We start from the raw sequence: 11,781 nt of genomic DNA on the forward strand, positions 1-11,781 counted from the left end.
TTTATCCATTAGAATAGGGTGAGCTTGGGGGAATCTGAACTTTTCTTTTACTGTTATTGGAAGTGTTGTGTTTCAGCTTATGTTCAACTTCAAATTTTGGTTAATTGAAAACCTCTATGAAAGCTATTGAGTCATACTGAGTCATACCCAATATGCTATCATACCTGAGCACATACTCACTCCCACCCCTTGCTAGCCCTACACCTGAACACAACACTCACACAGTCACCCTCACCCCTTGCTGCCCCTACACCTTAACTCACATTCACCCCCACCCCTTGATGCCCCTACACCTAAGCACACACTCACACATAGCAATGGCATATTAGTAATTTTAGGTTATATAAGGTTGGGTGGTAATTTGATTTAATTAATTATTTGGGAACATTAATATGGTAATCATTTTTTTTTTTTTTTTTTGTTAATGTGACTTGTACTTTTAAATGTAAGGTTTAGTAACTGACAGACTTTGGATAACCAAACAGTTTTTTAAATAGATTCAGAGTGAATCCCACTGACAGACTCAAGGTAATCAAACAGTTTTTTAGGAAGATCCACGTCACAGAATCATAATAACCAAACAGTTTATTTTCTGGAATAACAATTACATAGATGGTAACTCAAGTGGATGACCATCCAAAATCAAACAACATCCAACAGATTTACACAATCAAACACAACCTAGGGAATCCAAGGATTCAGTTCATCTATGGTTTCCATAGTAGCAGCCATCGTCCTGCCCTGTTTTCTAGGTAGGACACGTGTAAAGCAATATATCTAATGGCTACTATTGAAATTTTCAAAATTTCTTTGTTAAAAGCGGTTGAGAGTAGCAACCCAAGCTGGACCGGTCATAGACAAACCAAACCCGACCTAGCCCAGCTCGGTTTGCACTAACAAAACCCTAAGATTTTCAAAACCCAGCTCATCGTCTTCTTCCTCTGCTCTCTGTGGCTCAGCTTCCTCCCTCTCCGTGAACCTTTGGAACTTCAAATTGTTTTGGTTTTCTAGCATATGCCCTAACCCTGCCTCTCTCTCTCTCTCTTACCAAACTCTCTCCCTTCACCGTTCCTCTGAGCTCTCACGACGACGGTAGTGTGTGTTCGCAGGTGACGGCGAGGGCTACGCCGATGGTACACAACCTACTGCTGCTCTCATCTACTCACCCTGCACCTTCGTCGTTGCATCTTTCGACTCAGGTGAAAAAACAGCCTCAAATCCGCCTGGTAGGATGATCGGAATCTGAAGTTGCAGTAGAGTCGGCGGGTTTGATGGTGGGAGAGAATGAGTTTGATGATTGTGAGATAAAGGAAATGAGAAAAAAAAAAAGAAAGAAGACATTAGTAGAAGAAGAAGAGCACCAGTCGTTCATCCATTTTTGTTGTTGACATTCCTTTTCCCCAAAATGGGTGCTCCTCCCTTGAGGACTCCAAGAACTTGATCAGGGATTAATAAATGAATCATATTGGAAAGATGTAGTCCATTTATCAAATTTATATTTACTTGATTGAGTTCTATCGACTTGAAAACTTACAGGTTGCCACCTCTTCAATTCATATCAGAATCCTATTTGCAAATGGTGATGTGCAATTAATTCAACCATTTGAAAAATAAGAAATGGTTTGAGTTGGCCATAGAAAACAAGGAGAATCTCATATTGGACTTTAGATCAAGGAAGAAGGCATAATACTGCCTGCAAGTTGCAGTTAGATTTTAGTAGAACTTATGATCTATAGCTTCATTAATGTCAGGAACGCTTAAAATCATACAAACAGAACACTTCCAATACAAACAGAGCACTTTAAAACAATTTAATCAGGGAAAGCAAGAATTCAAGCAACATCTCCCAACCTCATAATTATTTTCAAAGCCTAAAACCTATTCACCCACTTATGATTCTTCTTCATAACCTTTCCCAGCCTTAAGAAAAGGTCCCTGAATAACAGATCTCTTTCCAAAGAAATGACTACATTTACACCAACAGCTTTTCAAGCCTTATTTATCATAAATTGCATGCATCCTCAAGAGCTCTTCTGATATACCCAATACAAATCATAATGGCAAAAACAATGGCGATTTAAATATTCAGAAAGAGTGAGATGTTGGTGATAACAACATCTCTTAAAATGTTAAAACTGCAATATCTTTCGGTCCTAAAGCATTCTAAAAGAAACTTCTATACCCTACCCTACTGGATACTAAAACTCCAACAAAACCAAACCAACAATAATTCCTTTTGGCATCCCATTGACTGAACCGTGTTTTTCTTGATCCCTACGTCTGATTGATCTTCATCCATCACAGAAACAATCACAAAAACTTTTAGTATAAAGCTTGGTTGAGTTGAGCCATTAGAAGGAGACAAAAGCATAGACCAAAGAGTGAGGAATATGCTAATAGCACTTGAAATCTTGTGGAGTTCACAAGCAACTGATTTTAAATACATTAAGGTACAAATAAAATATTACAAACAGAGCACTTTAAAACAATTTAATCAGGGAAAGCAAGAATTCAAGCAACATCTCCCAACCTCATAATTATTTTCAAAGCCTAAAACCTATTCACCCACTTATGATTCTTCTTCATAACCTTTCCCAGCCTTAAGAAAAGGTCCCTGAATAACAGATCTCTTTCCAAAGAAATGACTACATTTACACCAACAGCTTTTCAAGCCTTATTTATCATAAATTGCATGCATCCTCAAGAGCTCTTCTGATATACCCAATACAAATCATACTGGCAAAAACAATGGCGATTTAAATATTCAGAAAGAGTGAGATGTTGGTGATAACAACATCTCTTAAAATGTTAAAACTGCAATATCTTTCGGTCCTAAAGCATTCTAAAAGAAACTTCTATACCCTACCCTACTGGATACTAAAACTCCAACAAAACCAAACCAACAATAATTCCTTTTGGCATCCCATTGACTGAACCGTGTTTTTCTTGATCCCTACGTCTGATTGATCTTCATCCATCACAGAAACAATCACAAAAACTTTTAGTATAAAGCTTGGTTGAGTTGAGCCATTAGAAGGAGACAAAAGCATAGACCAAAGAGTGAGGAATATGCTAATAGCACTTGAAATCTTGTGGAGTTCACAAGCAACTGATTTTAAATACATTAAGGTACAAATAAAATATTACAAATTACATAGGAATTTTAACAGGGAAGGGGGGAGCACCCATTTTGGGAAAAAGGAATTTTAACAACAAAAATGGAAGCTGAGACAATGTTGCCGGAATCTCTGAGCCATGGACGACGACTGCTGCACTTCTTCTTCTACTTCTTCTATTAATCTCTCCTTTCTTCTTTTTTTTCTCATTTCCTTTCATCTCACGATCATCAAACCCATTCACTCCCACCAATAAACCCGCCGGCTCTGCTGCAACTTCAGATTCCGATGATCCTACCAGACGGATTTGAGGCTGTTTCTTCACCTGAGTTGAAAGATGCAACGACGAAGGTGCAGGGTGAGTAGATGAGAGCAGCAGGAGGTTGTGTACCGTCGTCGTCGCCCTCGCCGTCGCCTGCGAACACACACTACCGGCGCCGTGAGAGCTGAGAGGAGCGGTGAGGGGAAGGGTTTGATAAGAGAGAGAGAGAGAGAGAGGGAGGGTTATGGCTTATGTTAGAAAATCAAAACGACTTGAAGTTCCAAAGGTTCACGGAGAGGGAGGAAGCAGAGCCACAGAGAGGAGAGGAAGAAGACGATTAGCTGGTTTTGAAACTCTTAGGGTTTTGTTAGTGCAAACCGAACTGGGCTAGGTCAGGTCTGGTTTGTCTGACCGATCCAGCTTGGGTTGCCTCTCTCAACCGCTTTTAACAAAGAAATTTTGAAAATTTCAAAAGTAGTCATCAGATATATTGTTTTACACGTGTCCTTCCCAGAAAGTAGGGCAGGATGATGGCTGCGACTATAGAGGCCGTAGACGATCTAAAGTCAGAATCCAATCCTATTGCAGATTACCTTTATAAAAATGTAAATATGGAAGTTTTGGAATTGCTGACTTTCCTTTGAACATCAAGGAGGAGACCAGAAGGGATATCTTGGGCATGCCGAGATATCATTTTCCTTAATATGGTGATCTATCTTTTATGGGGTAAGACAGTCTCTGTCGAAGACATTGCCGAAGGTGGGGGCTATCTTTCCTTCTTTGTTTTTTTTTATTGTATGGGTATGCTCAGACTTTATTTTTGTAATCTTTTTTTTTATTATTAAATATATTCTTTCTTATTTCTAGCAAAAAAACAAACACTATATGAAATGGAGAACTAATTTGGTTTGCATATCATATAATAAATCCTCAGTTTTGTGTTTTTATTTAGGTTCTTTATTTTACCATAAATTTAATTTAAATTTTATTTTGCTATAAATTTTTCAATAGGTCTTTAACTTTGATGATAAGAGTGGTAAAGAAAAGATTTTAATATGTTAACGTTTCATGATTTAGTCTCATGCATCGTCTTGATAGTTCTCGATAATATTAAGATTTGTTTTTCCATGTGGAGAATTCCAATTGGATTAAACTTTACATACATGACAAAACATTTGTCTCTAACAAGGGGCCTGTTTACCAAGTCACAAGTCATTACTCACAATTGTTTACCAAAAACTAAGTTATTACTCACACGTCACAAATTGAAGGACCATACCTCTTTTCTTTTTTCGATAAGAATGAAGACAAAGATGAAGATTCAAATTTTTTAATATTAACTTAAGAACATAACAAGTTTTTTTTTTTTTTTTGGCTAAAAGATCCTTGAATTAAAGAAATGAGAAAAAACAGAAGAAACAGAGCACAACCGAAAAACCACAACCTAGCCAACACCCATCACAACACACCCAAGGGCTACTGAAATCTATATCTAGGCAATGCCAAAGCATCATGAGCCAGTTGATCTTTGATAAATCTAGGGAAGACAAGGTTGGAGGAGGAAGCTCCCGATTTCACTGCAAGCTTAGCCAAATAATCTACTATTGGATTTGCTTCTCTGTAGCAGTGAGAAATTTTTCAATTGCAACACTCAAGAAAGGCAAGATCACTTGCCATCTTTGAAGCACGAACTAGGGGATATTGGAAGCTTGAATGGCCATTACCACTGCAGCCGAGTCAGATTCAATCCACAAGTTCCTGTAACCTCTATCCCTGGCAAGAAATAACCCGTCCAAAAGAGCCTCAATTTTAGCAACGAAGCAGTTTGCTACCCCCAAAAACCTGCTGAAAGAGTAAAGAACATTGCCATGGTGATTTCTAAAGACCCCCCGTGCTCCTGCTCTTCCCGGGTTTCTCATAGAGCTCCCATCAATGTTGAGTTTAATCCAATGAGCAGACGGCTTGCACCAGAAGACTTCATCAATGCTACTATCTGTTCCAGAGGAGGCAAGGCCAAGAGTTCTCACACAGCTTAGGTCTTGAGCATTTTTTATCCCTTTGATCACAGGTGTGTAATCCCTGATCTTTCCTTTTATGCATTCTAAGATTTGATACAGGTTAAGGTTGACACCCTCATGCCTTCTTCTGTTGCATTCATCCCAAATCAACGCACACACTACTATAAGACCAACAGCCCATGGTTCCTTAATGTTTAAGCTTCTCGATTTTCTTTTCCTTAAGAACATAACAAGTTCACAAGATAGTCATTTTACTATTGTAGTTGCCTTGCATCTTAAGATTGTAAGCCCTCTAATAAGCTGACTTTCATGTGCAAGTGGGGGCCTTTTGGGATTAGTATGTGGTTTGTGTGATTACACTTTCAATTAAAAAAAAACCTGATTTTCTTATTTAAATATTATTACATATTTAAAGCATTTTAAAAAACAAGTTCACACGTACGCTCATACGCATAGCAAGATCAAAGAGGACAAATAGATTTTGATTTATTTATTTAGGAGAAAAGTTTCCTTTGAAGGAGTGTACAACTCAGGTGGTGCTTTCAAAGGTGGGCTCCGCTGTGGGGGGCAGGGCCCTATCCTTTTTTTTCATTTAAAATAACCGGCTGTTCAGGAGCAGCAGCCTCTTTGATTGGGGTTTTCCTCAGAGCACTACCAGATGAGATCATAGTTTTTATGGTGTTACCGGGGGAGGGTCAATCCGTGCCAAACTAGGGGCAGCTCGCGGTGGCAACGGAAGGAGCAAAACAACTTGGTTTTTTTGGTTTCCCGGACTACTCCCAAACAAAATTTGAGGGGTGGGGGAGTGACTGTCCCCTCGCCCCCAATGAAATGCAAGAATTTCACACCCATGATGCTTCACGGTGAATTCTCATTGGCCCCCATGTGCACAAAAGAGCCACCCTGCAAGACACAATGGGGGGAGTGGGGGGAGGCGAAAGAACGCCCCCACCCAATGAAATGCGGAAATTTCACACCCATGCATGATGCTTCCATATGAATTCTCATTGGCCCCCACTTGCACATAGGGGCCACTCTCCTCAACACTTGCCCATTTATTTATTTTTGAAAAACATATATTTATGTTTTTATTTTGTTTTTAACCCAAATGGCTTGCCCAAGAATTGGATTAGTTCAGGTGTCAACCTCAAGCACTCCCAATTCAACTATATATTAGCTCCACAACTCAATTTCTTCCATACGGTAAGTTCAAGAGAAGCTACTCTCCTTGTCTCCTCCTCCATTGAAGCCATGGGTACTCTTCTATCCCTTCGGTTCCTATTCATCATTTTATGGCCAACGGTGGCAACATCAACATTGCCAATGGCAAAACCCTATTGCCGTTACAAATGTGGTGAGATCCAAGTTCCCTATCCCTTTGGCTTCGGAGATAAAGAGTGTTTCAGAGACGAAGGTTTTGGTCTAACCTGTGATGAAACCCATTACAACCCTCCAAAACTATTCTATCAAAACGCAGAAGTGGTAAACATTTCATTACAAGGTCAAGTGCAATTGATGAGCAACATAAGTCAAGATTGTTACACTTCATCAGGCTTAAGGACTTACTGGAACATTGCTTCTCTCCATTTTACAAATAGTCCCTTCACCATCTCCAATACAAAGAACATATTTATGGTTCTGGGTTGCGATACCTGGGCATCAATCACTGGCTCAATTGGTAACCACTTTAGTAGTACTGGTTGTAACATGACTTGTGGAGACAACAATTATCCTACAGAAAGTTCTTGTTCCGGCAATGGTTGTTGCCAAACCTTTATTCCAAAAGGGTTTCAGAGTTTCGTAATAGAAATTGGTAGCTATTACAACCATACCAAGGTCTGGAAATATAATCCATGTGGCTACGCTTTCTTGATTGATATGAACTGGTTCAACTTCTCTGGATCTAGCAACAATTCGCATTCCAGCAATAATACCAATACAAATGGTAATTCGGGAGTCCCTATTATGTTAGATTGGGCGATTGAGCAGAAAAATGGTTCGTCTTGTAAAGAAGCTGGTAAAGATATCACCACTTACGCCTGTGGCAGGAACTCCGACTGCTTTAACTCCACGAACGGTCTTGGGTATAGCTGCAACTGTTCGGAAGGCTACCATGGGAACCCTTATCTTTCAGACGGATGCCAAGGTAACCCTGAACTCCTCTCTTTCTCATATGATACCATGGGTATAATTGTTTGGTTTGATTTTTGCTCCTTTCAATGAAATAAAAATTAAGAGCTTCCAGGCCATTAGATGTCACTCTTCACCATGGGTATATAGCTGTTTCAGAATTTCTATGTCATTTGATTTCACTCTTTCACCACTTCCGTGCCATCACCACCGCTACTATGTTGCCGCAACCACCACCACCACCATCCTTCCCAAAGAAATATAGAGAATCTGTTCTTTGAAATTGATCTACCAAATGAATGTTTTTATTCTTGAAATATTTCGTTAGGTTGTATTTCAATTTTTTGACCAAAAATTTATTTGTTGACTATTTCATTAAATCAATTTGAAACTGATATAAACTATACCACATCTGACCTTAATATGATTTCTATTTCAATTTCTTGGGGTGAATTTTATTGAAGGGAATTGTTTGGTTTAATTTTTACACCATATTTCAGTGAAATTGGAACTCTGAAATAACAGAGGATTCATTTCAATTTCGAAATTGAAATGGACTTCACTCTTGCTTTTTAATGAGTACATGGTTAATTTGATGGGTAAAACAATAATTTCATATTAAAATAAAACAGCACCATCCTTCTCCTTATTGTCTCACCACCACCACCATCCTCTCCCACAATAATATTGAGATCTGTTCTCATACATTTTTAATTTCCAAATGGATTTCTTATTCTTGAAATATTTCAGTTTGATGCAATCAAAACAATTTCAATTTCTTGATCAAAAACTTATTTGTTGCTTATTCTAAAAAATCAATTCCAAATCAAAATAGAAATCATTCCTAATTTGACCTAAACTAATTGGGGTTTTTGTTGCAGATATAAATGAATGTGCATATCCAATTAATCCCTGCAATTGGACGTGTACCAATCTGCCTGGGAGTTATAGTTGCTCTTGCCCACCAGATTATTATGGAGACGGGAGAAAAGATGGAAGCGGATGTATTCCTTCTCCAAAGCCGTATCCAATGCTTCAGGTCACCTTAGGTAAATTATTACAAGAGAGAGAGAGACGATCTTGTAAACCAAGATAGCTTCGGTCAACTGGGTGTTTGATCGGAATGGTGGAATTTGGCGAGCTCGGCTGAGGTCCACGGATCTTGGGACCTGTCGATATGAAATCTAGGGGGCCCACAGAAGGGACAGTGGATTCCATGTTGATCGGGTCCCAAGGTCGGTCCAATTATGTGGACTTGATCTGTGGTCGAATTTGACGAGGTTGGATTGTCTAATTGAATTTAAGAAATTTTTTTTTTTGGTAAACAATTTAAGAATTAATTATAGACAAATATAGGTGAATTTTTTTATTTCACAGTAGATGGGGTAGTAATTTTGCATGCACCTATGTATAGGCCCAGCTGCTAGCCTGCTACACAACCAAGGAGCATTCATTTTCTCATAAAATAACTTGGGAAAAAGAACGTTGCTGGGTCGCTTCACTCCTAAGCCTAGACACAAGAGTACGCTAAATTACCACCTAATACCTCTTGAAATAAAAATTTTCATCTATGTTGATACATCTGTGTGCGCTTTCATTGGCCCCTATGGGATTGAATTCGCCGCCAAGCTGTATAGCAAACACTAGCTAGTATCTCCCTATGTTCATCTCTCCTCTCACAATAGAAATAGATATATCATTTCATAAGCGAGAAGAAAAAGATAGAAACAAAGAGGCACTAGCGTATGTTATGGCAGCGTTTTTTCTCACATATAATATAAGGGGAGAGATTATTTGGCCATTTGGGTAGGGTGGGCTCATCAGTGTCGCCAGACCTAGGCCTAGCCGCTTAGATTCCCGCCCATATAAGAAAAGTCCCGAAGTCAAGATTATTCATCATAGCCCATCATATGAAAGGAATTTAAAGCCCAAAAACATATGGGTCAGATTCGCGAACACTTATCGATACTTATTGTATCTTAAGGTATTAATACGATACTTATACAATATGATACTTATTAATTAAAAAATGTACTATACAATAACAATTGATATAACTCGATACGGCGTTGTTGTATTTTGTTCTCCTTATTCCTAGTATAGTTTTCATATTTCTTATTTGAAGTGTTTTATTTTTTAAAATTATATTTTACAATAATCCTTTACATTTCATTGCACTTTTTTTCACCATTTCCATAATTCCATGTGTATCTTTAGAGTATCTTGCATCTCTTTGATAAGATGCAATACGTCTCTTAAAATCACCCTTCCGATACAATACCCGACACCAATACTTGAATCCTTGGGTCCATGTATCTTTTTTGCAGCAGTATATCTTTTGAGACCTAATGCATACCTTATTCTTATTGAGTATCTTCTCATGTCTAATACTTTAAACTCCTGAATACAAAAACTGTATTTATAATAACTTTCAAGGAGTCATTGTAAAGAAGATTGTATGGAAATTTCTCATTTTTCTTCCATGTGCACCCTTATTTTAGACCTAACTTTTAATGTCTTTATTAAGTTCATTGTCTTCTTACAGGTATTGGCTTAAGCTCCTTGTTTCTACTTTTTGGAATATTGTTGATGGTTTACTTACTTCAAAAGAGAAAGAACAACAAACTCAAGCAAAAATTCTTCGAACAAAATGGTGGTTTCTTGTTAAAGCAACAACTATCTTCCCGTGAAGGACCCATTGAAGCTGCCAAAATCTTTACAGCAAAAGAACTAAAGCAAGCAACTAACAACTATGCTCAGACCCAAATCCTTGGTCATGGAGGAAATGGTACAGTATACAAAGGAATTCTACCTGATCAAAGACTCGTTGCCATTAAAAAATCAAAAAGAGTTGATGAAAGTCAGATCGAGCAATTCATAAATGAGGTGGTAATTCTCTCCCAAATTAACCATAGAAATGTGGTAAAGCTATTGGGTTGTTGCTTAGAGACTGAGGTTCCTATATTAGTGTATGAATTTGTCACAAACAAAACTTTATTCCACCACATCCATGGTGAGGGATGCAATAATTCTCAAATTTCTTGGGATATTCGTCTAAGGATAGCTGTAGAAACATCAGAGGCGATCGCTTACTTGCATTCTGCGGCTTCACCACCTATCATTCATAGAGATATTAAATCCTCAAACATACTCTTGGATGATAATTATATGGCAAAAGTGTCAGATTTCGGTGTATCAAGGTTGGTTCCTTTAGATTATACTCAAATTAGTACACTAGTGCAAGGAACATGGGGGTACTTAGACCCAGAGTACTTTCGATCAAGTCAATTAACTGAAAAGAGTGATGTTTACAGCTTTGGCGTAGTACTTGTGGAGCTATTAACTGGAAAGAAGGCACTTGATTCTGATGGGCCTGATAGAGATTCAAATCTAGCTTTGCATTTTGTTACTAGATTCGAAGAGGGTAATGTGTGGGATATTATAGATGATCGGATCATGATTGAAGGGTGCAAAATGAAACTCAAGGAAGTATTAAAAATAGCAGAAAGATGTTTAAGAGTAAGAGGGAAAGAAAGACCAACAATGAAGGAAGTGGCAATGGAGCTACAAAGGTTAAGGATGGATCAGAGGTACTCATCGGTTGCACAAAACATTGAAGAGGTGGAATGTCAGTTTATTGAGCCATCGGACTTGTATAGTCATGACACTATTGGGTATGATAGTTTGACTAATGATGGTGGGCGATGATTGTGCTATCCTTCTTTAGTTTTCTTCAATTCTTGTTTTTCATTTTATGGTTTATACTTGTCATTTTTGAGTATGTATGGTTTTTAAGTTGTAACAAATAGTGAAGGTGAGGCATAGCAACTCATCCATTGTTGTGTGTCTCTTCCCCTGACCCTTAGCGAACGGAGATCTCTAAAGACTTTTACAAAATATCTTCATTAGTTACATGGTGTAGTGGTGTGATGGTGTTGTGGTGAGTAGGTGATGTAAAGCTGAGGCAGACAGTGTGGGGTGCGGTTGTAGTGAGAATCTCTGGTGTCTACTGGCGGCCCTTGTAGTACGTATCTTTTTGCTATGGGGGTACTCAGGACCTCGATGAAAGAAGGGGTTCCAAAACCCATCTTTTAAACTTTCTGTTTTGACGTCTTCGACCCAAGGTACTTTTCCCTTCGCTCGTGGTTCGAACCTCAAACCTCTAAGTGATTGTTGAGAAAGGATTTTAATCATTAATTGTTCTCACAATGGAGAATCATATATATAATTACAGCCCTGATCAGTATGATAAGTA

The 11,781-nt window shown here is 38.3% G+C and overlaps 1 protein-coding gene across 1 annotated transcript; it reads left to right on the forward strand.

The window, feature by feature from the left end:
- Positions 1-6,647: 6,647 nt before the first annotated feature.
- LOC122643417 (wall-associated receptor kinase 2-like) lies at positions 6,648-11,234 on the forward strand. The gene is made up of 3 exons (XM_043837039.1): positions 6,648-7,542; positions 8,408-8,575; positions 10,072-11,234. Exons 1-3 carry the CDS (start codon positions 6,648-6,650, stop codon positions 11,232-11,234), a joined length of 2,226 nt encoding a protein of 741 aa, XP_043692974.1.
- The last annotated feature ends 547 nt before the right edge of the window (positions 11,235-11,781 follow it).

The sequence above is a fragment of the Telopea speciosissima genome, chromosome 10 (genome assembly GCF_018873765.1).
Source record: "Telopea speciosissima isolate NSW1024214 ecotype Mountain lineage chromosome 10, Tspe_v1, whole genome shotgun sequence".
Classification (NCBI taxonomy): domain Eukaryota; kingdom Viridiplantae; phylum Streptophyta; class Magnoliopsida; order Proteales; family Proteaceae; genus Telopea; species Telopea speciosissima.

Excerpts from the sequence above, each read along its gene's own strand:
- LOC122643417 (XM_043837039.1), top strand. The coding sequence starts at position 6,648 with ATGGGTACTCTTCTATCCCTTCGGTTCCTATTCATCATTTTATGGCCA. Across the intron at positions 7,543-8,407 it reads TCTTTCAGACGGATGCCAAG|ATATAAATGAATGTGCATAT; the intron begins GTAACCCTGAAC and ends TTTTTGTTGCAG. Across the intron at positions 8,576-10,071 it reads AATGCTTCAGGTCACCTTAG|GTATTGGCTTAAGCTCCTTG; the intron begins GTAAATTATTAC and ends GTCTTCTTACAG.